Genomic DNA, 26,644 nt, shown 5'->3' with positions numbered 1-26,644 from the left:
ACTCTGATACCATGAGGTTTTATTTTCTGCAGTAACCTTTGGTACAATCACATGAACATACAAATCAGGAACAAGTGCAGATCATTCAGCTCTTTGAGCCTGCTTTGTCACTCAATAAGACTGTGGCTAATCTGATTGTAGCTCAAATCCATATTCCATTTAAAATCCATTGCAATCCCTTGCTTAATAAAAACCCATTGATCTCTGCCTTAAAAAAAATTAATGGGCCCTGCTTCCATTATCTATTCCAGAAGAGAATTACAAAGACTCATAGCCTGTTGAAAGAGGTCTCATCTCAGTTTTAAAAAGGTGACTTCGATTTCACCCCTACTTCATGATTCTCCCATAAAATGAAACATCCTCTCCATAGTCACTCCTTGTTATCTTGTATAATGCAACCAAGTCACCTCTTACTGTTCTAAACTCCAATGGAAACAAGGCGAGCCTATTTAACTTTTCATCAAAGTAGAAGCTTTTCCATCTAGGTGTTAGTCTTGTAAATTTTCAATGAACTGCCTCAATGATTTTATTATTCTTCTTAACTAAGTTGGTCAATATTATACTCTAGATGCTGTCTCATCTTATAAGATGCCTTCTGGAAAATCTAAGTGCAGTATATCCACCAATTCCCCTTTATTCACAGCACATGTTACTTGCTCACCATAAATCAGTTAAATGTGAGCTTGCATTCACAAAACCATGTTGAGTCTGCCTATTAATAGATTCTACCAGTTTTCCTATGACATTAATCTAAATACCTTGTACTTGCCTGCTTTGTGTCCCCAACACATTTGAATGAAAGTTACATTTACTATTTTCCAATCTAATGGAATTTTCTGGAAAAGTTTGGGAAATTACAAGCAACACATGATTTACCTCACTGGCCACTTCTTTAAGACCCTAGGATGAAGCCTATCAGGAAGCAACCACTTGCCAACATGTAATTCCAAAAATGTGTTCAGCACCACTTCCCTGGTGATTGTAATTTTCTTGAGATCCTTCTTATCTTCCATTTCCTGATTTATAGCTGTTCAAAGGGTGTCAAATTGATAAATAGGAAATGATGAATGTAGCATATTTTGGAGGTTTGTTAGTAAAAATAAAGCTTGTGAAATATGAGGTAATGTACTGGCATGGATTAGCTAACAGCCAGAAAAAGAGAAGAGGAATAAATGAATCATTCTCACAGTGATAGACCATAACTAATGGGATCATTAGGTGTCCACAAGGATCAGTGCTACTGTGTTCACAATATATCAATGATTTAGATATGGGAGCTAAATGTAATATTTCCATGTTTGAAGATGATATAATTCTATAAGCAGAATTATATTCTATGAGGAAGATGTAAGACATTTTCAGGAAGATTTAGTGACTACATGATTAAGCAAGTATGTGGCAAATGGAATATAATGTGGAAAAATGTGCTTTTATTGACTTTGGTGGGAAGAACAGAATGAAGGCTAGTCCCTAAATTGTGAGAAATTGGAAAGAGTGGATGTGTGAAGGGATTTGTCAAGCTATTAGAAAGCTACTGGAAATGTGAGCCTTTATAACAAAAAGATTTGAGTATAGCAATATGAAGTCTTGCTACAGGTGTATAGAAGCTTGGTTAGAATGTAGCCTGGAGCCTTTAGATTTGTCCTTTTTTTTGCAATTTCTAGCCTAGGTTATGATTTAAAGTTGAGATTTGTAGTCTCTGTCCCTTCTTGTCACAGTCTATTTGCCATTTCCCATATTAATATCTTTCTTTGTTGCCTTGTCTCTGCTCTTTGATTTGCCACATTTTCCCAAATAGATCCCTTGGCCTGGCTATTTAATTCAGAACACTCTCTACTCCTGAGTTATGTGGCTTGCATATCCTTTCTTAAGTCTGGATCACATTTAGAATTGAAACAGTACATTTTGGTTAAACGTTAAATGCAAACAAAATTTGATTTTTAGAAACAGTTTAAAGTTTCCCTTACTGACCCACTCTGTTCTAAATCATACTCAGATGTGGCGTAGACCAATAGGTAAAATAAATGTATTTATTCAAGTTGGTCAGTAAGACATGACTCAAAATCATTTTGTTTAGTTAAAATTGTGTTAGATGAATTAATGACACTTCCTGCATTTATTCTTTCATGTTCAGCACTTACATCCCAGTGATGCGTCACATCAAGGCAAATAAAGACAAGGTGAATTGAAATTTATTTCTTTATATGATTGCTGGCTGAGGCTGTGTTTCTATGACTGTGCCGAAGTAATAATGCTTGACTTGATCCCAGAGCATAGCTAAATGAGACATCTTGAAATTTGTCAAATTAAACATTGGTATTGAATATATTATTGCTGCAAAGAACAAGAAGTGTTTTGCTGACCAAACAAGTTAGTACGTGGTAAAACAGGTTGGTACGTGATCCCGTTACTAGTCTAGGCATCTAGAGGTGGAAATGTGTTGCTGGAAAAGCGCAGCAGGTCAGGCAGCATCCAGGGAACAGGAGAATCGACGTTTCGGGCATAAGCCCTTCTGCCCTTAACGTCGATTCTCCTGTTCCCTGGATGCTGCCTGACCTGCTGCGCTTTTCCAGCAACACATTTCCAGCTCTGATCTCCAGCATCTGCAGACCTCACTTTCTCCTCAAAGATAGGCATCTAGAGGTCCAGACTAACAACCTGGAGACAGGGGTTCTGTTTCCACCGCAGTAGATGAAGAATAAAAATTCAATTAGTTAACTAAATGTGGAATTAAAGCTAGTATCAGTGATGATGACCATGAAATTATTGAGCTTTTGTAATATCCCATCTAGTTCACTGACCCCTCTCAGGAAAGGAAATCTCCTTTCTTCACCCAGTCTAACTTAGATATGACTCCTGACACACAGTAATGTACTTCATTCCAAAATATCCTCTCATGTGGCCTAACTATTCAGTTGTACGGATAGACCAAAACAAAAAGCTGGCATTGCAACAGCAGCCAGGCCTATGAATGAATGTTGTTTCAATCCCCTTTTTATTAAAATGTATTTTTGAATTTTTTTAAAAATTACAAATGTATAGCATTAGGATGAGAAGTCCAGTATTATTTCCAACTCTCAAACAGTGTCACTTCTCCCAGCTGCACCAGGTCACAGTGTCAACTGTTCTTTGTGAAGACTCCAGACCAGACTACCAAATCTATGTTAGGATCCAGCTAAGGACTATTAACGTCTATTGAAAATAGATACTGTGTGACATGCAATAAGTTTACTGCAAGATTAAGCTTCAAGATTCCACAAAGTAAGATGTATTATGCAACATAATACAATGTACAATCTACAACTTATTTCTAACAACTATATGAAGAGATGTATAATGGATGATAAATTTAATGTCATTTGTTATGCACTATTACCTAAAAATCAAAATCACTGCAATCAGCTGTGCAGAGTGGGACTGGATGTTACTTCTTGATTTTTCAGTCCAGTTCAGCCAATTGCAGTAGTGGGATGAATTGAATCTAGTACATGTTTTAAAGATTTTCTACTCTGAGACTGTGCACAACATTTATTTTGTTTGATTGGGGTTTAGAAATAATAATTATAACAAATAATATCACATTTGCAAAAGTGACTTGACATTTGAAGTATATTTTCAGTGCTTTGACAATGATAATGGCTCTGCTGCTCCTACAGGTCTTTTCTCATTCTGAAAGAAACACTCAATAACCTTCTGGATTGTTCTCTCTCTGTCTCCCTGTGTCACAGAGAGTTGCTAGGTTGCAGCCGAGTTTGTTGCTGGGTTATGGCCCATTTTCGTTTCCTTTCTTCAGCCTGTTTTCTAATGTACTAAACTATGCACTTTAAGGGTTTTAAAAATTCTCCTAGTTAATGTCCTAAACCTCAAACCCATCTTTATCCCCAAGATTGCTCTTAGTTCCCCATTTCATGTGCATTCCCATTTGTAGACTGAAGATATGAAGGACATATCATGTAATGATGGTGCAGGGGAACCTGGCTGGGCAATACTGCAAATACCTGCCAGATCAATACAGGCATCAAAACCTCATCTTTAGAGTGCTTGTGGTGCATGCCAGCTATCACCCTGGTGAAAGTATGAACATTGTTCTGCATCAATCTGTAAAAATGTCATCCCTTATTCCTGCCGCATCAGTTCCCAGGATGACCAATTTCACCTTAGAAAATCCCAGATGGCCTCCTTCTTCCACGATCGCAACTTTCTTTGCCACATGGTTGACAATGCCCTTCAGCGTATCTCCTTCACTTCCCACACCACTGCCCTTGAACCCCACCCCTCCCAACTAACAAAGATCGAACTCCCCAGTCCTCAGCTTCACCTCACCAACCTCTGCATACATCACATCATCCTTCACCACTTCTGCCACCTCCAAACAGACTCCACCACCAGAGATATATTTTCCTCCCCACTACTATCAGCATTCCAAAGAGACCATTCCCTTTGCGACTCCCGCATACCCCCCGCTCCCAGCCCACACCCCATTCCTGGCACCTTCCCCTGCCACCACAGGAATAGCAAAACCTGTACACACACCACTCCCCCCACCTCCGTCCAAGGTCCCAAAGGATTCTTCCATATCCATTAGAAAGTTACCTGCACCTCTACCAATGTCACTAATGTATCTGTTGCACCAGGTGTGGTCTCCTCTACATCAGGGTGACAAGACACCTTCTTTCGGATTGGTTCGGAGAACATCTCTGGGATACCTGCACCCACCAACCCGACCACCTCCTGGCTGAGCGCTTCATCTCCCCCTCCCACTCTGTCAAGGAAATGCAGGTCCTGGGACTCCTCCACCACCAAACCGTTACCACCCAATGCCTGGAGGAAGAACACCTCATATTCCGCCTTGGGACCCTGCGACTACAGGGGATGAATGTGGAGATCAACAGTTTCCTCTTTTCTCCTCCTTCCCCATTATCCCAATCCCAAGCTTCCAACTCAGCACCACCCTCTTGACTTGTTCATCACCTTTCCCAAATATCTGCTCCACCCCGCCCGATCTATCACCTTCTCCCTCACCTTCATCTACCTATCACTTTCTCAGCTACCTTTCCCCCAACCTCACCCCCTTCCCATTTATCTCTCCACCACCCGCCGGCCCACAAGTCTCATTCCTGATGAAGCGCTTATGCCTGAAATGTCAACTCTCCTGCTTCTCGGATGCTGCCTGACCTGCTGTCCTTTTCCAGCATCACACTCTCGCCCTTGATCTCCAGCATCTGCAGTCCTCACTTTCTCAAGGGCACAGATCTCTCAGATGAAGTACATGACTGCCTATGGCCAACCCTCTTGGTTGGCAGAGGATGAACCCCATGACTGACTGTGGTATCCTCTGATAGATTGTACTCTGTTCTCAGCCCATTAAGCAGTCATTTCCTTTGACTTTCACACAACACTATTTATTTCTAGCACATGCAGTGCACTTGCTTGTAAGGTGTTGGCAGGTGCTGCAGCCCTGATATTGATGTAACACAGCACTACACAATTCCATGATCACTCCAACAGAGACTGAAACATTTGCCCTTCAGTTCTTCCCAGTGTCACAAGCTTCCTGATCCTAAAAAGCAGGCTCTCAACCACAGAAGCTCCTTATCTTATCTTTAAAGAAAAGACCTTGTGCAATATAAAGCAAGCAAGGACCCACAAGATAAGTAGCCCCATGTTAACACTAAAAAGATAAATGCCTGTCCCTGAACAAAAAGCAACCTGGTAGAAGCATGCAAATAATAGCTGACCCTCTGCTCCAAAGAAGGTGGTTGATGCTCTGTTGATCAAGAGCGCATAAGATGATGTGAGGCTGGTGTCTTGCCAGTGTTGGGTTGCATGGATGAAATGTCCAGGGACAGAGTAGCCACTGACCATGGAGGTAAAAGAAGTAATTCCACATAACGAGAAGCACAGCCAAGAGCTGCAACAGATGCTGACGAGATAAGTTGTCAGATACCAGTTCTGTTTTACCTGTCAAGATTATGCATCATCTAGTTTCTCAGTTGAAGAAAGGAAGATTGGAAATATAATGATAATATATCAGGTTGAGGTACCAATGGGATGCAAATTAATGGAAATTAATTGCCACCACTTGAGGGTGATGTTCAGGATTTGCCAATTAAGCCTCAGGATTAAATCAGGTGAGTTTTTCAATCGGTGATTTTAATGTGCGATCACCTCAAATTCACTTCATTAACTACATACCATGGGCCAGTAGTATCATGGATTAACATTTATTGCCTATCCCTAATTAGTTTGTTCACAGTGTCTTGCTAGAGTCATTTCAGAGGACAGTTGATTCTTCAACCCCTCGAGTCTGATGATGGCTTGATTCACCCATTTGCGATAGCTGAAAGCTGTTGCTAAGATACCCTGGGATCCCTGGCACCAGTGCCATTTATGCACCTGATCCAGCTCCTCAGTCCAGAGCTCCCCTGCACAGTTTATGACATTTGCCCCAATATGGCAAGTAAAGAACATTAACAGTCCACTCTGTAGACAGGGATGCGAGGTCCTGGGAGATGTGGTCATGCACAGTTGGGATGTCCTCTTCGCCCAGAATTGGCAGAGGAGGCCATGACACCAGATTTTGCAAGCCTTGTCTGAATTTGATTTCTGGGTCAATGCAGCCTCAGCCATCTAGAGGAATACCCAGTATTGTAGAAAGAAAATCAATGGTCTCCTCCACTCCATCAGTGTAAGCACCATCTGATGGCTCACATTTACTCTACCTCTGCACTGCATGATCAGTAATGATTATATTGTATGGCAGAGCATGCTCAAAGAGACAAATGGCCTACTTGTGTTTTTATTCTCTAAGTTTCTACCCATTTCCTACCAAAACTCATGCTCTACCACATCCTCCCTCACTTCCTCTTACCCACCCAGTTCCCCCACATTACCAAGTCAACTACTCACACCCTGGAGCTCAGTTTCAGATTTCTTTCTAAAAGCTGTTTATTTCTATAAGCAGGTCACAAAGATATTTATCCATGCCTAATGGTTGTCTTGTTCTAATTGTGATTTCCTGGTCTCCATAACTTCAGGTATTGGTCTACAACCCACATTTTTTTAAGTATGTTTATGACAACTGGAATGAGCATCATGGAAGATACTCCTCAACTGGCATGCTGGTTATCATTTTTGCGCTTCATGTCTGTGATGAGGTAAATGTGACTTTTGATACATTTAACTGGCTAAAAGAAAAATATAAGCCCTTTAGAGCTCTATTTCTTCTTTGATAAATAAACCATTAAAAATAACTCAAGATCCATATAGATTTGATTTGGAGTTGTTGGTGTTGGACTGGGGTGTACAAAGTTAAAAATCACACAACACCAGGTTATAGTCCAACAGGTTTAATTGGAAGCACACTGGCTTTCGGAGCGCCGCTCCTTCATCAGGTGGTTGTGGAGGGCACAATTGTAAGGCACAGAATTTATAGCAAAGGTTTACAGTGTGATGTAACTGAAATTATACATTGAAAAATACCTTGATTGTCTGTTGAGTTCTTTCATTTGTTCGAATACCATGATAGTTTCACTTCTTTCATGTGTAAATCACAAAACCTTTTTTTTAAAGTTGCATTCTCAGGTTAGCTGTAACAATTGATGTTAACTAGACAATATGTTGAAGGTGTTAGCCCTGTGTGTTCTCTGTCTATGCCATGATGTTTAGATTGATTCTAATTTAAAAAGTGAGATAACAGGGTTTTACATGAATTCATGCAGTTTTTGAGCAAAGTACAATGTAACTCTGCAAGTACAAATTCACCCCACAAAATATATCTGTGCATGTGGGTCTTTGTGTCTGTCTGGGTTGGGGGTTGTGAGTGTGAGAGAGAGTGTATATGTGTGTGTAGTGAGTGTAGAGTGTCTTAAGTCTGTGAGGGAGTGTGGGAGTGTGTGTGTGTGTCTGGGGTGGGGGGTTGTGAGTGTCTGTGAGAGAGAGTGTATATGTGTGTGCATGAGTGGAGAGTGGTCTAAGTCTCTGAGAGGATGCCTGTGTGCATGTGGGAGTGTGTGTGTTTGTAAGGGTGTGTGTGAGTGTCTGTGTGCGTGTCTGTGTATATGTGTGTCCATGTGTATGTGTGTGTATAGGAGTGTCTGTGTGTGTATAGTGCAATGGTGATCACCTGTAGTGTAACATGAACCCAAGGTCCCGGTTGACACCCTCCCTATGGGTATGGAACTTAGCTATCAGCCTCTGCTCGGCCACCTTTCGCTGCTGCCTGTCCCAAAGTCCGCCTTGGAGGATGGTCACCCAAAGGTCCGAGGTCGAATGTCCTGGAACACTGAAGTGTTCCCCAACTGGGAGGGAACACTCCTGTCTGTTGATTGTTGTGTGGTGCCCATTCATCCGTCGTCGTAGCCTTTGTTCGGTTTCCCCAATGTACCATGCCTCAGGGCATCCTTGCCCGCAACATATAAGATAGACAACGTTGGCTGAGTCACATGAGTACCTGCCATGTACAAGGTGGGAGGTGTCCCCACACGTAATGGTGCTCCTATGTCCACACTCTGACACGTCCTGCAGCGTCCACCATGACAGGGTTGTATGGAGTTGTCCTGAGAGCCGGGCAGCTTGCTACAAACAATGATTTGTTTAAGGTTTGGCGGTTGTTTAAAGGCAAGTAGTGGAGGTGTGGGGAAGGTCTTGATGAGGTGCTCATCCTCATTGATAATGTGTTGCAGGTCACGAAGAACATGGTGTAGTTTTTCAGCTCCTGGGAAATACTGAACAACGAAGGGTACCCTGTCGCTTGCAGCACTCACTACACAGACATATACACTCTCCCTCACATTCACAACCCCCAACCCAGACAGACAGACACACACAAAGACCCACATGCACATACATATTTTGTGGGGTGAATTTGTACTTGCAGAGTTACATTGTACTTTGCTCAAAAACTGCATAAATTCATGTAAAGCTCTCAGCTCAAAAACTGCATGAATTCATGTAAAACTCCGTTATCTCTCTTTTTAGATTAGAATCAATCTAAACATCATGGCATAGACAGAGAACACAGGGGGCTAACACCTTCAACATATTGTCTAGCTAACATCAATTGTTACAGCTAACCTGAGAATGCAACTTTTAAAAAAAGGTTTTGTGATTTACACATGAATGAAGTGAAAGAGTCATGGTATTCGAACAGATGAAAGAACTCAGCAGACAATCAAGGTATTTTTCAATGTATAATTTCAGTTACATCATACTGTAACTTATTTCTATAAATTCTGTGCCATACAATTGTGTCCTCCACTATCACCTGATGAAGGAGCGGCGCTCTGAAAGCTAGTGTACTTCCATATAGATTTGAGCATAGAAGCTTGAGGGGGTGATCTAATTGAGATGTTTAAAATGTTCAAGGTAATTGGCCAGGTAGATTCTCTGATAGGAAAATCAAGAACAAAGTTTGTAAACTTAAAATTGAAAGCAGACCATTTAGAGTGAAATCCGGAAGCTCTTATTCACACTGTCCAACTTGAGAATTCTCTTTCACCAAAAGGTTGTGGTTGCTGTGGCAAACAGGGCTTCCAAGGAATTAAGGGATTTTTTTTATTCATTCATGGGATCTGGCCATCCCTGGCTGGATTAGCATTTACTGCCCATCCCTAATTGCTTTGTTCTAAGTGTCTTGCTAGAGCCATTCAGAGGGCAGTTCGGAGTCAACCACATTTCTGTGGGCCTAGTGTTACGTGTTAGGCAGACCAAGTAAGAATGGCAGATTTCCTTCCCTAAAGAGCATTAGTGAACTGGGTGGATATTTATGATAGTCGACAATAATTACATGATTGCTATTAGACTGGATTTTAATTTGGGAATGGAATGTAGATAAAGAGTTGCCAATGATCTAATTCAGTGATGAACTTAGCTCAAGGGGCTGAATGGCCTACTCCTGGTTCTTTAATATTCTGCGAAGAAGTTGTGAATTTTATCCCAGTTCTATACACTTGAGACTGCTAATCTCACTGGACTAATTAGCTTCAGCACCCCTGTGGAAGCAAGTTGAAGTATGAGCAGGACTTATTTTCCAGTGATCTTTGTTGGAAAGATAGAGGACATTACTCTATGTGTGGGCCATCTAATGCCTCCACAATTTGTGAGGGTAGTCCTACCCATATAAGAGTGATAAAAATGGGAATAAACTGGGACCTCCTTCTCATGTGAAGCATTACTTTAACATCAGTGTTGCCTCTGTTGTCCAGGTGAACGTTTATGGATTTGGAGCCAACAGCATAGGACATTGGCATCATTACTGGGAGAAGAATGCAGGTGCAGGAGCCTTCAGAGCAACAGGGGTTCACGATGGAGATTTTGAAGCCAACGTCACAAAGACGCTTGCTGATGTTGGTAAAATAAATTTATTCAAAGGCACTTGACACTGAAGCACTGTGAGTGAGCTCCCGGCAAGCATTATGAATCTGTAAATATCTTTGTGATTACTGTGGTGATGGATTGTTGAACTAAGAAAATGACAGTACTTTGGAAACTCAGAAATTTAGTTCCTGTTTATAATTAGCCAAATGGAAAGTCAAAGTGCTTCTACTCTCTAACCCTAACCATACCTTGCTAAAACACCAGTTTTGTTTTTGTTCCCTATTTTACAATTATCTTCGAAAAGTCTGTTTCTCAATCCGGTCAAATTTGTACCAAACTACAAGCAATTTGTTGACCTATACCAATGACAGACTATTGAAATTATTCACTATGTCTGTCCATAGTTTTAATCTGGGAGAATGTGAGGACTGCAGATGCTGGAGATCAGAGTTGAAAAGTGTGGTACTGGAAAGGCACAGCCAGTCAGGCAACATCCGAGGAGCAGGAGAGTCGAAGTTTGCTCTTCATGAGGAAGAGCTTGATGAAGAGCTCATGTTCGAAACATTGACTCTCCTGCTCCTTGGATGCTGCCTGACACAGCTGGTCTTTTCCAGCACCACACTTTTCGACATAGTTTTATTCTGAAAACCAGTTCTCCAGTTAGGGAGTGAGAAATAGACAGAACCTGACTGTTGTGCACTATATTAAAACATAGGAAGTGTCAAAATAAATCTGAGTTTAGTAGGTGTGATCAGATCATGTAGACAGCTTTCCACTAGGGCCAAGTTACAACAGGATTATCAACACGAGAGACACTGGTACAGCCAACAATCCATGGTAAAGACATTAGTGGCAAGAATATTCTTGAAATGTAAATAAATGAAGTTATAAAGAGGAAAAGCTGGACACTTTACATAACTGATGAAGGCTATGAAAGAATTGTGAAGATTTAAGAATGCTAATTGACAGATTTGAAATAATTTGCGTTGTATTCAAATTTGAGACCTTGTTTATCTTATAGACTGATATTTAACGAAATGTGATATGGGGTCAGCACAACACTCAGTCCAACTTAGCCAAACATAAATCTGTAAAGTCCAGAATGACATCAGGTGCAACTTTTTTCAGAAAATGTTGAAGTTCCATCACTGGCCCGTGCTCAGTTAAATAATCTAAGCAACGTTCCATGCAATAGAAGAACCCAGTCTGGCTATGTCTTTCAATCACAGCTGAGTTTCCTCAAATTCAGTGTGTCCATCGGGGCAGATATTGAGTAAGGTCAGAATCAAAACTAGGTCATGATTCCTGTACAATTGAGTATCCAGATCTGAAGTTGGGTGAACTTAATCAGATTACTCAGCATCGTAGAACCATTTCCCAGAAAGTAACCATGGTATTCAGGAAATGAGTCAAGTGAAAGAAATCCCACCAATCGTCATGCAGCTTTTCACTGTCAAAAAAAGTTAATGGTTCATGAAAAATTGAGGATAAAACATTTTCTCATTTTATTACAAATTGTGTTGGAAGTCATTACCGCATCTTGGACTTTATATAACGAGCCACTCCCATCATCAAAACAAAATGTCGGATGCTGTTTTTAACTAAAGTCTGTGACCTTTAATCTCATTATATTAGCATCTTGAAAGGACACTGATCTTATTATGATATTACCCAGTGAAGTACTTAATTGGATTAGGTTTCGTACAGAACTATATCTGTTTGAGCTGATAGGGATATATAATTGATTCTGCTTCCCTGCCCTGATCTTTAGCAAATCTGCAATGAATTGGTCTTGGCATTGATTTTCATTATGTTTGATCATTCTATCTGGCTCTATAGCTAGAAAAATCAGGAAATTCAATCCCCGTACGGACCTCACTTTAAACAACACTATGGTTGCTACTGTTGGACTTGCTGCCTCCGAGTAAGGGAATGAAACAGCCAGAACTTCTGCTCCTGATCACTATACTGTTGGAAAGCATACTCTTGTGGCTGTTGGCTGAAGATGGGATCGGATTCAGCTGTGGTGCTCTCTCAGTAAAGTAAGCTTGCTGGCACTTGCCATTGAGGCTTATTCATGAAACATGGCTGCATGAATTTGAGTCAAACTATACTCCAGCAAAGCCACCGTCTCTTTTGAAAAGTTCTCAAGTCTCTTCACCGTTCAACCAATGCACTGACCAGTTGATGGGACAGAGGTGTACGGGTATCTCCATGTCATTTTAAGCATTTAAGTAGAAATGAAACTGAACAAGGTGAATCTCCAACATCGACAGAATGAAAGTTGAAAAACGCTACCTCTTACACTGAAAACTGGACTTTTGAAAAGATCATAACCAAATAATTATCTGACTAGACCAAATTGCCTTAAACCTAGCTGTAAAATGCTTTCTATGACTGAAGCTGTGGAGTAACAGCAAAACAGAGAAGTGAAAGCACTTCTTGCATTACTGCATCATAGTTTAATCAAGCAATTACATAGGCAGGTTAAAAATTGATGGACGTCAATAGTGTGTGTGTGTGTGTGTCAATTAAAATGGCTTGTTCTCATGTTATCGTGTGAAGCCAGCAGAGTTATGCAGAAGACTAATACATACATGCTTGGCTGATCATTTTCACCTGAAAAGACTGTCAAAGCATAGATAATACCTCTAGAATTCTACGTCATACAATGGAAGGTGAACTTTGAAATGAGGTTAGAAGGGTTAATTCCTACTATCTCACTCCTCCTTACTCCCATACTCCTAACAAGGTCAAGTTGAACTTAGATCTATAACACTATTAGCCTTACTTTGCTAATCTCATACGTCCCCAGTGGGTGTCACAAGGAATTTGAAGTTAACTCTTCAAAACTAGAAACCAGGAAGTTATTAACTGTATCTATCAAATTAGTTGGTGAAATGGAAGGACACAGCCACTAATAATAACTCCTGAGAGAGTAATGAAGGGTTCTATTGTTGCACAGAATTTTTCAGTTAAGTGTGTGTAAATGGCAACCAGCTAGTAATCTGACTTTCGAAGTTTCAATGAAATGCAGGCTTTCAAAGGAATATTTTTCTATCCTAAACTAACACTACATTATTGAAGTGGCCCAGTGATTCGAGAATCAAAATTTTTGAAGACTTGAAAATAGTTAATGGGAAAAGAATTCTGAATTTTGTTCACATAGTTTACTACTCTGTATCTCAAAATATATGTTTGAAATTAGAATTGTAGCACCTGGGATCCTGGTGTCACCTTGGACTCCTACTTGGTCTTAGCATCTTTCGATTAAAAAGTATAACCAAGTGAATGTGGTACGTAATTTAAGAAGCAGTTAAGTCTCCAAATTAGGTCACTTATTACTTGGCTGTAAGACCATGACAGTGTGGGCTTTGTTTGGTGCTGAATAAAGATGATCTCAGCATTACAGTGTCAAAGACGTGGGAAATGGTCTTACTGACCCATAAGGTAGATTGAGAAAAAAATCTACAGAGTTTTGATCATTATCAATGTTCATTTAGACCCTGCTGCAATATGAAATACAATGCACTACTGGCGATGCAGTAAAAAGCCTGCTCGCGCACACATGAAGAATATAAGGGAGTGACCAAACAGCAAGTCACTGCCACCTGAAGAAGTGTACCTAATAATGAGAAGTGGGCACATTTTAGATATCAGACTTTAGATATCAGATCAGTCACCAGTTATACATCTGTCCCGATTTTTATTTCTACTGAAGTTGATGGAGGAGAAGTTTGAGACATTTTTGTAGCAAGAGACTGAAACTCTAATGCCTATAACTTTATATTTAAGATTTTTCCAATATCCTTTGTGGAAGGAAAATGGGAAGCTTAGCTTTTATTTTGATTGTCTTTTTTTAATTCTGGGATTAAAAATGTGAATGGGATGATAATTTTAGTGAAGTACTTCTGAAATTATATCATGTATTATGCCTTTTTACTTCATTCAGTGCCTTTCTATGTCAATACCAGTTCTATGTAATGTTGTGAATTTAAGTGTTTAACTTAGGAGGATGGAGAGAAAAAGTAGGAGAGACGAACAATTAAGGATTACAATTTTTTTTTAAACCCTTACTTAACTCTTGCCTTGGGTTACCTCGTGCCATTCACCACCACAGAGCTTGACTAATGCTTCTATGAAATTGTTCTTGAAGTCAGGTGGCAGGGAAATAGTCAATTTCTTTTATAAGTGTCCATAAGTCCCACCCTATGTTCAGAAACGTCCTCATGGTATCATCAATGAGAGTTTTCCCCTTCCCTGTCCTCACTGTGGCACAGGATTTCATTGCAAGTTTGAAACTGTGCCAAACTAGCCAGACAGATTCAATGTCCATTTTCCACAGCACCACTGTTTAATCGCATTCGAATAACAACATTAGAACTAAGAGCAAGAGTAGGCAATTCAGCCCCTTTTGAGCCTGTTCCATCATTAGATACGATCATGACTAATAATTTCTCAGCCTGCTCTCCATAATCTTTCAAACTGTTACTAATTAAATATCTATCTATGTCCTCCTTCAAATTTACTCAATGTCTCAGCGTCCACTACATTCTGAGTAGTGAATTCCACAGATTCATGACCCTTTGAGAGAAATAATTTCTCTTCATCTACTCTTCGCCACATGAACAAGTTACCTTTTGATTTGTAACTTGATAATGTAATAGCCACTTGCATTTCCAACAATTTATGATTAGAATTTTTTTATGTCTATATTTTCATTTGAAATCAAATTCCTGTGTAATGATTGGAATAACGGGATTTTCAACAATGTTCTGGGAGCCAAATTTCATTCACTATTTAGTGACAATTATAAATTAATGCCATAGAACTGTAGAATAGTCAGGTCCCCATCTGCAAGAGCGATTCAGCCAGCCCCATTCAATTTCAACCTCTGTCCTTGTCCTGTAGCCTTGCACATATTTTATTTGGAGATACTTATGCAATTGCCTTTTAAAAGCCCAACTGAAATTCCATCCATCACACGTTCAGATAAATAATAAAAATCACTGTTTAATAATGATTCACCATAACTTCCATGTTTCTGTATCCTGTACTTCTACACATAAAGCTAAGAAACACGTATGCTTTTTGGCATGATTTTTTAACCCTATCAACACCTCCACTGATATTTTCTGCATATATCCCCAGGTCTCTCAGTTGCTGTGTTCCTTGAGGGTTGCCTCCTTTGGTCTATATTACATCACCAAGACCTTTTAACCAAAATAAATATGTTTCTGATTTATTTGTGTAAAATTTATGGTACATTAAATTTCATCTGCTTATTATAAAACAATCAGTAGTCTTTGTATTTGGTATCACTATAAACAACATTGTATTAAATAGTCTGAAAACAACTATTCATCACTACATTTACCATTCATTGTCACTCATCCAACTTTGAATATATGCTATCATTGTCCCATTTATTCCATTCACTGACAAGCCTTTCATTTGGATATCCATAAATCAATAACTTTTCAATATGACTTGGTAGTAAAGGCAAATGTCAAGTACTTATTTAATACTTCATCTATGACCTCCATTTGAAGATCCCCTTTTTGGTCTCTAATTTTTCTTATCCCACTTTTTAGTACCTTTTTCTTACCTATATGCCTTCACCGGACTTCGTTGCCATTTTGTGCTGAATTCAGTCAGCCTTTTGCAAAGGAGCATTGACAATTTCATAGTGTGAGAAAAACAATCTTTGGATATCCTAGCTGTCACTTCCAGGCTCCTTCATCTTTCCCACACACACACGCACACTTGGTTGGCTCATTGTTAAGGCTGAAGAATGACCACTTGGGTATGAGGGACAACCATCATCTGTATCCCTGTCAATGAGAAAGTTGAGATAATTGGAGTGAGGCAAAAATGGAATTAGTGTTATCTTGACCATTATAGTGATTATAATAGCACGTAGTAACAAATATTAATAATTCAGAGCTCATATCCTGGTGTATGAATCACCAAGAAATGGTTATGCAGATGCAAGTGATTAGGAAGGCCACAAGAATGCTGGCATTTACAACAAAATAAATTAAATTCAGAAGTAGGAACGTTTTACTGTATCTTGTGTAAGAACCCATGCAGACACGGGGAGAACGTGCAAACTCCACACAGTCAGTCGCCTGAGGCGGGAATTGAACCCGGGTCTCTGGCGCTGTGAGGCAGCAGTGCTAACCACTGTTACCACTGCTGCCTCACAGCGCCAGAGACCCGGGTTCAATTCCCGCCTCAGGCGACTGACTGTGTGGAATTTGCATGTTCTCCCCGTGTCTGCATGGGTTTCCTCCGGGTGCTCCGGTTTCCTCCCACAGTCCAAAGATGTGCAGATTAGGTGAATTGGCCATGCTAAATTGCCCGTAGTGTAAGGTAGGGGGTACATGTAGGGGTATGGGTGGGTTGCGCTTCGGTGGGGCGGCGTGGACTTGTTGGGCTGAAGGGCCTGTTTCCACACTGTAAGTAATCTAATCTATCTAATCTAATACATTTGCATTACTGTCTACAGTTTTAATCTCCTTACTTGAAAAAGGATACCATTTGGAGAAGGTTCTCTAGACTCACTCTTGGGCTGATCGTACGAAGACTGTCTGAACACGTTGGGCTGTACTCACTGGATGTTCAAAGAATGAGAGATGATCTTACTAAAAATATAAGATCCTGAGAGAGCTAGGTAAGAGGAGTTTAGAAAGGATGTCTCCTCAGGTGGGGTGAGATCAGAAATAATAAATTTAATAAGATTAGAATAAATTAATACATTTAAAAATAAGGGGTCTCCCTTTTAAGGCAGATTATAAAAAATGTTTTCTCAGTGAGTCATCAGTCTTTACAATTTTCTTTTTAAAGCAATGAAGGCAGGGTCATTGAACTTTCTCAAGATAAAATGGATAGATTTTTGATACACAAGTCAGTGGTTAAGGAGGAGCAGTGAGAACAGTGACATTAGGCATGACCTCATCAAATAATGAAACAGGATTGAAGAACCAAATAGCATTCCTGCTCCTGCTTTCAATGAAAAAATGTTCTGGAAATGCCACTGAGTTAACAGGTTGCTGCAAAAGGGGTGGTGCGTTGGCTCAGTGGTTAGCACTGCTGCCTCACAGCACCAGAGACCTGGGTGACTGTGTGTGTGGAGTTTGTACGGTCTGCCCGTGGTCTGCATGGATTTCCTATGGATCCTCTGGTTACCTGCCACACTCCAAAATGGTGCAGATTAGGTGGATTGGCCATGCTAAATTGCCCATAGTATCCAGGCATGTGCAGACTAGGTGATTTAGCCATGGCTAATGCAGAGTTACAGGGATAAGGTAGGAAGATGGGTCTGGGCAGCATGCTTCTCCGAGGGTCAGTGTGGACTTGATAGGCTGAAAGGCCTGCTTCCACAGTGTAAGGCTTTCATGATTCTATGAAAAGGCTGAAGCTGTTCGCCCAAGTCCTTTGGGGAAAGAAATTTTCTTTTCTTATTAGCCAGGCCCTTATGTGGCTCCAATGTGGTTGTTAGGAACTACCCTCTGAAATGCCTTAGCAAGCTACTCAGCTCAAGCAGGAGGTCTAGCAGTGCTTATTCAGAGTAGCTGACAATCAATGCCAGCCTTAGCAGCATAGTCCACATCCTGAGAATTAACAAGGAAAAGAGAAATTCGCCTACTCTTTCTTCCATCCTCTGAATGAATCATTTTCAATATTCATATTTGTTGTTGTCTCTTAAGAAAATCTGTGTCCATATTTGACATGGATATTTTACAGGATAATTTTTTTTATGTTAATTGATGGGTAAGTGAATATTTTGAAATTCCTGGCAGTTTAGGTTTACAAGATCAATTTTATTTCTATTAATGATACAAATTACTGAAATTGTATCCATATTTAATAAAGTGTTATTTGTCATAATGCTGGTTAGAGGAATTCTTACTAGGCTACAGTCTGTATTTATTTTCAGCATTCACTGTTTGACTCTTTAGAGGATATATTGATTAAATCAGATTATTTTAATGTAGATTGTCATTGACGCATCATCCAGTATCAAAGGGGGAGATGCCTTTATATTCGTGCTTTTCTGACTCACTTCCTTTCAAGCTTCGTTGTCATCTAGTAAAATGTTGCAGCCTGTGAGCAGCGATTTGACAAAGAGCTGTGCGTCTTCCTGTGACATCATAAGCTGTTGGCAATGATCAGGGAAGACCTGAAACACAAACAGGTACACCTTTCACACAGGGTGCCAGCTTTTGGTTGTTTGTAATGAGTAATAACCTCCAAACAGAGGTGGAGACCAGCATTCTGAGTATTGTACTGAGCTAGGGAGAGAAAAGGAATGAAAATTATTAGCAGCTGAAATTATTGATTCTGTTTGTTGTGCAGTGAAACTTCCCTGTTGATGAGTACAAGGTACCAAAGTAGTGTCCAAATACTGGCTGCTTAATGTGTTGCCACCATATACCTCTGTTAGGAGTTAGTGCCTTTGGTGAAGGAGGGCAGGAGGGGAAAATGTTTGTGAGTAACCATTCTGACATGGGGTACGTTTAAACACTGGAGGTAATTTTCTAAGTCCATACCAATGATGGAATCTATCAATCAGGAATCATGGAAATATTGCCTGTGACTTTCAATACATAGGAATTGATTAAATACCTAGTCCTAACCCAAATAGTGGGTATAAGCGGTGCGTGTGAGCAGCATACAAGTGATCTTCTAATTTATACTTCGATTGTGTAAAGGCATGCCTGGAAATTATCCCCTATCTACACAACATTCATTTTCAAAACACTAGCTGTGCCAATGATTCTCCAGTCTGTCTTTGGCAGATCATTTGATTGTTGCCAAATTTCTAATTCAAAGTCAGCCAGGTTTCTTCCTTATGTATTACAAGATGTTGTATACTCATGTTGTCAATGAAAATAAATCATGTCTTATATTTCTAAAATGTGTTTCTGATTATGGGGTATGATTAATTCCAATAAAATCTTATTGAAAGTTATTGTGAACTTTTTTTGGCCTCTTGAACTCTTGCTTCACTTCCCTTGTATCCAGGAGTATATTTGTAAAATCAACTTAGTCATAGTGATAAGTGTAATTAATAACCAGCCTACAGTTCCAATAGTGCATATTCCTGTTGTGACAGAAGACCATAAGATGAAAATGCAGAACAAAGCCATTTAAGTCTGCTTCACTTACAATAAGATCGTAATTGATCTGATGGTGCTTAACTCCACTTTCCTGGTTTTTTTCCCAGTAACCATTGGTTCTCTCACTGCTAAAAGACCTATATATCTCAACCTTGAATATACCTACTGACCCAGCCTCCATAACTCTCCATGGAGGTAAAGAAGTCAATAAATTCACAATCCTCTCAGACAACAAATTCCTCCTCATCTCTGCCTTAACCCTTTGTTCTGAAATTGTGCTATCAGATCCCTAGACTTACCCACAAAAGGAACAATATATCTGCATTTAGGCTGTCAAGTCCTTTAAGAACTTTGTTTAAATAAGATTGTCTTATTGTTTTAAACTGCAATGAGTACAGGCTCAACCTCTTCTCATAAGACAGATGGGCCGGTCATATGGGCTTCTGGATTAGTGGTGCTGGAAGAGCACAGCAGTTCAGGCAGCATCCGAGGAGCAGTAAAATCGATGTTTCGGGCAAAAGCCCTTCATCAGGAATACAGGCAGAGTGCCTGAAGGGTGGAGAGATAAGTGAGAGGATGGTGGGGGTGGGGAGAAAGTAGCATATAGTACAATAGGTGAGTGGGGGTAGGGATGAAGGTGATAGGTTGGGGGGAGGGTGGAGTGGATAGGTGGAAAAGAAGATAGGCAGGTAGGACAAGTCATGGGGACAGTGCTGAGCTGGAAGTTTGGAACTGGGGTGAGGTGGGGGAAGGGGAAATGAGGAAATTGTTGAAGTCCACATTGATGTCCTGGGGTTGAAGTGTTCCGAGGTGGAACTTGAGGCGTTCTTCCTCCAAGTGTCTGGTGGTGAGGGAGCGGCGGTAAAGGAGGCCCAGGACCTCCATGTCCTCAGCAGAGTGGGAGGGGAAGTTGAAATGTTGGGCCACAGGGCGGTGTGGTTGATAGGTGCAGGTGTCCCGGAGATGTTCCCTAAAACGCTCTGCTAGGAGGCGTCCAGTCTCCCCAATGTAGAGGAGACCGCATCGGGAGCAACGGATACAATAAATGATATTAGTGGATGTGCAGGTAAAACTTTGATGGATCTGAAAGACTCCTTTTGGCCTTGGATGGAGGTGAGGGAGGAAGTGTGGGCGCAGGTTATGCAATTCCTGCGGTGGCCGGGGAAGGTGCCAGGATGAGAGGGTGGGTTGTAGGCGGGCGTGGACCTGACCAGGTAGTCACGGAGGGAACAGTCTTTGCGGAAGGCGGAAAGGGGTGGGGAGGGAAATATATCCCCAGTGGTGGGGTCTGTTTGGAGGTGGCAGAAATGTCGATGGATGATTTGGTTTGTGCGAAGGTTGGTAGGGTGGAAGGTGAGCACCAGGGGTGTTCTGTCCTTGTTACGGTTGGAGGGGTGGGGTCTGAGGGAGGAGGTGCAGGATGTGGACGAGATGTGTTGGAGGGCATCTTTAACCACGTGGGAAGGGAAATTGCGGTCTCTAAAGAAGGAGGCCATCTGGTGTGTTCTGTGGTGGAACTGGTCGTCCTGGGAGCAGATACGGTGAAGGCGGAGGAATTGGGAATATGGGATGGCATTTTTGCAGGAGGTAGGGTGGGAAGAGGTATAATCCAGGTAGCTGTGGGAGTCGGGTTTGTAAAAAATGTCGGTATCAAGTCGGTCGTCACTGATGGAGATGGAGAGGTCCAGGAAGGGGAGGGAGGTGTCAGAGATGGTCCAGGTAAATTTAAGGTCAGGGTGGAATGTGTTGGTGAAGTTGATGAATTGCTCAACCTCCTCGCGAGAGCATGAGGTGGTGCCAATGCAATCATCAATGTAGCGGAGGAAGAGGTGGGGAGTGGTGCTGGTGTAATTACGGAAGATCAACAGTTTTACGTAGCCAACAAAGAGACAGGCATAGCTGGGGCCCATACGGGTGCCCATGGTTACCCCTTTGGTCTGGAGGAAGTGGGAGGATTCGAAGGGGAAATGGTTGAGGGTGAGGACCAGTTCGGCCAAACGAATGAGAGTACGGCTGGAAGTGTACTGTTGGGGACATCGGGAGAGGAAGAACCAGAGGACTTGGAGGCCCTGGTCATGGCGGATGGAGGTGTAGAGGGATTGGATATCAATGGTGAAGATGAGGCATTGGGGGCCGGGGAAACGGAAGTCTTGAAGGAGGTGGAGGGCGTGGGTGGTGTCTTGAAAGTATGTGGGGAGTTCCTGGACTAGGGGGGATAGGACAGTGTCGAGGTAGGTAGAAATGAGTTCAGTGGGGCAGGAGCATGCTGAGACAATGGGCTGGCCAGGGTGGTCAGGCTTGTGGATCTTGGGAAGGAGGTAGAACCGGGCAGTGCGGGGTTCCCGGACTATGAGGTTGGAAGCTGTGGATGGGAGATCCCCTGAGGTGATGAGGTTCTGTATGGTCTGGGAGGTGATGGTTTGGTGATGGGGGGTGGGGTCATGGTCGAGGGGGCGGTAGGAAGAGGTGTCCTCGAGTTGGCGTTTGGCTTCAGTGGTGTAGTGGTCAGTGCGCCAGACTACCACTGCCTCCCCACCTCTATCTGCTGGCTTGATGGTGAGATTGGGATTGGAGCAGAGGGATTGGAGGGCTGCGCGTTGTGAGGGTGAGAGGTTGGAGTGGGGGAGGGGGGTAGTCAGGTTGAGGTGGTTAATGTCCCGGCGGCAGTTGGAAATGAAGAGTTTGAGGGTGGGTAATAGGCCACCGCGGGGTGTCCAGGTGGATGCAGTGTGTTGGAGGTGAACGAAGGGGTCCTCTGAAGATGGGCGGGAGTCCTGATTGTGAAAGTAAGCTCGGAGGCGGCGGAAGATGTGTTCGACGTCACGGCGTGTATTAAATTCATTGATGCGTGGACGGAGGGGGATGAAGGTGAGTCCTTTGCTGAGGACTGATCGTTTGTCCTCAGTGAGAGGGAGGTCTGGAGGGATGGTGAAAACTCGGCAGGGCTGGGATCTGGGATCTGGTGTGGGTGTGGACCTGGGAGTGGGGGCGGGGCCTGTAGCTGAAGTGGGTGTGGTGGTGGGGGGAATGGGGATGGAGACATGAGCTGGGGTGGTCTTCCCCTCAGGGTTCTGGGGGCCGGGGATGGTGACAGTGGGATATGTGGGGTGGGGGGTGTCAGCAGAACGCAGGTGAGTGGCATTGGTGGGGGCAGAAGTGGTGGCAAACACGGCATTGGGGGGCGGAAGTCACTGAGCGTGTGACATCAGCGATGATGTCAGGGGCGGAAGTGATGTCACGTGTGGTGCATGAGGAATTGGGAGAGGCAAAAGTGGCCATGATGGGTGTGGGAGTGACATCATCAATCAGCGTGGGGGTGGCAGCTGCACCAGCCACATGGCTAATGGCATCCAAGCAGTTCCAGAGGCCGGGGGAATCTACTGGAATATTTGAGGAGCGCTGGTTATGGAGGTGGGTAGATAAAAGTTTGTTGTACTTACAGTTTTTGATGTTTGAGATGGAGTTGAAATACTGTTTGTTGAGAGTATGGATTCTCCTGAGGATGTTGTACAGAAGGGGTCCTGGTCATATGGGCTGATCAGTGGCAAATGGAATTCAATCTGGATAAGTGTGAGACAATGCACTTGTGAGGGACAAAGAAGGCAAGGGAACACTTGATAACCCTGGAATCAGCAAGAATCAGAGTACCTTGGTATCCATGTCCACTGGGCCCTGAAGGTAGCAAGACAGGTAAGTAAAATCCTTAAGAAGGTATAGGGATACTATCCTTTATTGGCCAAAGCATAGTGATTAAGGGCAGGTAGGTTATGCTGAAACTATAAAAGGTTGGTTAGGCCACAGCTGGAGCATTGTCTACAGTTCTGGGATCCACATGATAGGAGGGATGTGATTGCACAGGAGGGTGCAAAGGAGATTTACCAGGATGTTTCCCAGGTTGGAGAGTTTTAGTTATGAAAACAGATTGGATAGACTGAGGTCATTTCTCTTGGAGCAGAGGAACCTGAATGGGGCAATGATTGAGGTGTGTAAAATTATGAGGAGCATAAATAGGGTAGATATCATAGAAAGCAGGCTAAGATAAAAGGTAGGGAGGAGGGACTTGGGGGAGGGCCGTTGGAAATGCGATAGGTGGAAGGAGGTTAAGGTGAGGGTGATAGGCTGGAGTAGGGGTGGGGGTGGAGAGGTCAGGAAGAAGTTTGCAACCCCTCCCCCAAGTCCCTCCTCCCTACCTTTAATCTTAGCCTGCTTGGCACACCTTCCTCATTCTTGAAGAAGGGCTCATGCCCGAAACGTCGATTCTCCTGCTCCTTGGATGCTGCCTGACCTGCTGCGCTTTTCCAGCAACACATTTTCATGCCAAACAGAAACCCAAATTAATTTAGTCCTATTGCCAGCAGGTGACCTTTATACCTCTAAACCCTTCCTATTTCTATACCCAGAAGCCTTATAAACATTGTAATTGTACCAGCTTCCACCGCTTTCTGGCAGCTCATTCCATACACCACTTACCTTTTGTGCAAAGACATTGCTCCTTAGGTCCCTTTTATATCTTTCCCCTCTCACCTTAAACCTACGTCCTATAGTTTTGGACCCCCCACCCCCACCCTAGGGAAAAGACCTTGGCTATTCACCCTCTTCATGCCCCTCATGATTTTATAAACTTCTATAAGGTCACCCTCAGCCTCCGATACTCCAGAGAAAATAGCCCCAGCCTATTCAGCCTCTCCCTATAGCTCAAACGCTCCAACCCCAGAAACATCCTCATAAATGTTAAAGAGAATAAGGTTGAGTGGTGACTAAATTGAGATATATAAGATAATCAGAGGGTTAGATAGGGTGGACAGTGAGAGCCTTTTTCCTCGGATGTGATGGCTAGCACTAGTGGACATAGCTATAAATTGAGGGGTGATATATATATATATATATATATATATATATAGGGCAGACGTCAGAGGTAGTTTCTTCACTCAGAGTGTAGTAGAGGCATAGAATGCACTGCCTGCAACAGTAGTAGACTCACCAAGTTTAAGGGCATTTAAATGGTCATTGGATAAACATATGCATGAAAATGGAATAGTGTATGATAGATGGACTTCAGATCGGTTCCACATTGGTCAGTGCAACATTGAGGGCCGAAGGGCCTGTAGTGTGCTGTAATGTTCCATGTTCTATGTAAATCTTTTCTGCACTCTTTCAAATTCAATAACATCGTTCCTATAGCAGGGAGACCAGAACTAAATACAATATTCCAAAAATGACCTAACCAATGTCCTGTACAGCCACAACATGACCTCCCAACTCCTATACTCAATGCACTCGCAAATACAGGCCAATGTACCAAATGCCTTCTTTACCACACTGTCTACCTGTGATTCCACCTTCAAGGAACAAAGCACCAACACCCCAAGGTCTCTTTGTTCTGCAACAGTCCCCAAGGCCCTACCATTAACTGCATAAGTCATGACTGTATTTGCCTAACCATATTGCAACACCTCACATTTATCTAAATTTAACTCCATCTGCATCTCTACTGCAGTGTTCTCCCACTACCATGTTTAAAGTTGCATGCAATGTACTAGATTACGCCTTGTTTGAGGTGATTAAAAGTCTCTCCTGTGTTGCTTCCACGGTGAAGATTAATAATCGCGCAAAGCTAAACATGGTGCCCAAAATCCTGTAAATTAAATAAAATACCCAATCAGTTGTCACTAGTTGGTTAGGATTCATCTGCAGCTCAGAGTCAATTGCACAGTGCTTCTAACATCTTCTACATTTCATATCTACACAGGAGCACTGTCACTAGTCACATTGACCTCGTATGGTCCTAGCTCTTTAGGCACGAATCCTGGTTTGTAGGATGCTATCTTAACCATCACCTTTATCCAAACTCCTAGTACCTTGGCTCGCTCAATCATAGCATCTCCCTCTATATCACATAATATCTGTTGGTCTCTGACCTCTTGGCTTAACCCATGTAATTGTTTGCACAATTCTCTTGCAAACTGTTTTGCTCTCTCACTAGTTCTATCTCCTTGCTTCCTACAATGATGTCCCCTGGCAGTTTCATAACCTCTCTAGTCATTAACTCATACATGCTGAAAATGTGTTGCTGGAAAAGCGCAGCAGGTCAGGCAGCATCCAGGGAACAGGAGAATCGACGTTTCGAGCATAAGCCCTTCTTCAGGAATTAACTCATACATGGTCAGCCCTGGCATTCTATTGAGTGTTGCCCTTAGTCCAATCAAAATATTGAGTAACAGATCCACTCAGCTTTTCCCAGTATCCCAACTGGCTTTAGCTAAAGTTTTATCATGGTTCGATTCATTCATTCGACCATGCCTGAACTCTGCAGATGATATGAAATGTGAATTTTTTACTTTACACTCAGCTATTTCCAAACTTCCTTGCTCACTTTCTCTGTGAAATGTGCTCCCTGATCTGACTTTATCTGCAATGGAACTGCCCATAAGAGAATCATCTCCTTTAACGTTATTTGAGCTGTGGGTGCAGCTGAACAATCTCAGGTAGAAACACTTCTACCCATTTTGTAAATCGGTTGATGATGACTGGGCAATACTGTTTCCCCTTGCTCAGTGTAGGAGGTCCTATGAAGCTTATCTGTTCTCATTCCCACAGGTTACCCAATTTTTCTCTGCAATGTTACGACGTTTACCTCCTCAAGCCCAACTTCTGCTGTGGCTATCTTGTAAGTTGAACTACTTGCCATAGCCTCCTTAGCTACTGTATTTCTTAAATTGTTCATTGATTACCCAAATTATTATCCAAAGATCTGCCACCTTCTGGTGGGTTTTGACTTTTATTACTGCTGTGGGTTTGCAGCTTCCACTAAATGCTTGATTATAATCATCAGCTTTTTTCACATCCTTGTTCATTATTTCATTCAGGTAAAGCCCTCTTAAATACTTAAGCGTAGTAAAACATTGCATGTTATAATCAGTGCCCAACATTTCACTTTATTTCAAGGTTCCCTTATGGTTAGTGATTAAACACAAATGAAGTTATAAGATCCTAATGTTCTCCCTTTACCTGCATCACTTCTTTTGATGGTTTTAAAGCCTTTTGCCATATGGAGTGTGTGTCAGTGCCTCATCATTTAAAGTATGGCTTACTCAGATCAAAAGTTCAAGATATTGGGGGAGGGGGTGCATGTCTATCCTCCCCACTCGATCCCAATGTTTTGGAATGGCAGCCAAATAGTCCATCCAGTTCTCTTCAAATGC

At 42.1% G+C, this 26,644-nt stretch overlaps 1 protein-coding gene across 6 annotated transcripts in view; it reads left to right on the top strand.

Moving 5' to 3' along the window:
• LOC122548910 (CMP-N-acetylneuraminate-beta-galactosamide-alpha-2,3-sialyltransferase 1-like) overlaps nucleotides 1-26,644 on the top strand; it is a 131,117-nt gene that overhangs the window by 76,588 nt on the left and 27,885 nt on the right. For 3 of the 6 annotated variants that reach the window (XM_087986615.1, XM_043687874.2, XM_043687871.2), the window contains 3 exons: nucleotides 2,135-2,180; nucleotides 7,038-7,157; nucleotides 10,206-10,350. In XM_087986615.1, the coding sequence (XP_087842741.1) occupies nucleotides 2,135-2,180; nucleotides 7,038-7,157; nucleotides 10,206-10,350 (311 nt within the window). Of the gene's footprint in view, nucleotides 1-2,134; nucleotides 2,181-3,100; nucleotides 3,262-7,037; nucleotides 7,158-10,205; nucleotides 16,422-16,828; nucleotides 19,295-26,644 lie in introns of those variants that run through there. The other 3 variants (XM_043687875.2, XR_015757034.1, XM_087986614.1) reach the window with 3 other exon arrangements.

The sequence above is a fragment of the Chiloscyllium plagiosum genome, unplaced genomic scaffold, assembly GCF_037043375.1.
Source record: "Chiloscyllium plagiosum isolate Xiang-an unplaced genomic scaffold, Cpla_swu_hap1 HiC_scaffold_4, whole genome shotgun sequence".
NCBI classification, from domain to species: Eukaryota; Metazoa; Chordata; class Chondrichthyes; order Orectolobiformes; family Hemiscylliidae; genus Chiloscyllium; species Chiloscyllium plagiosum.
Note: the sequence above shows the minus strand (reverse complement) of the source record. Positions and strands in the feature narration are given on the sequence as shown.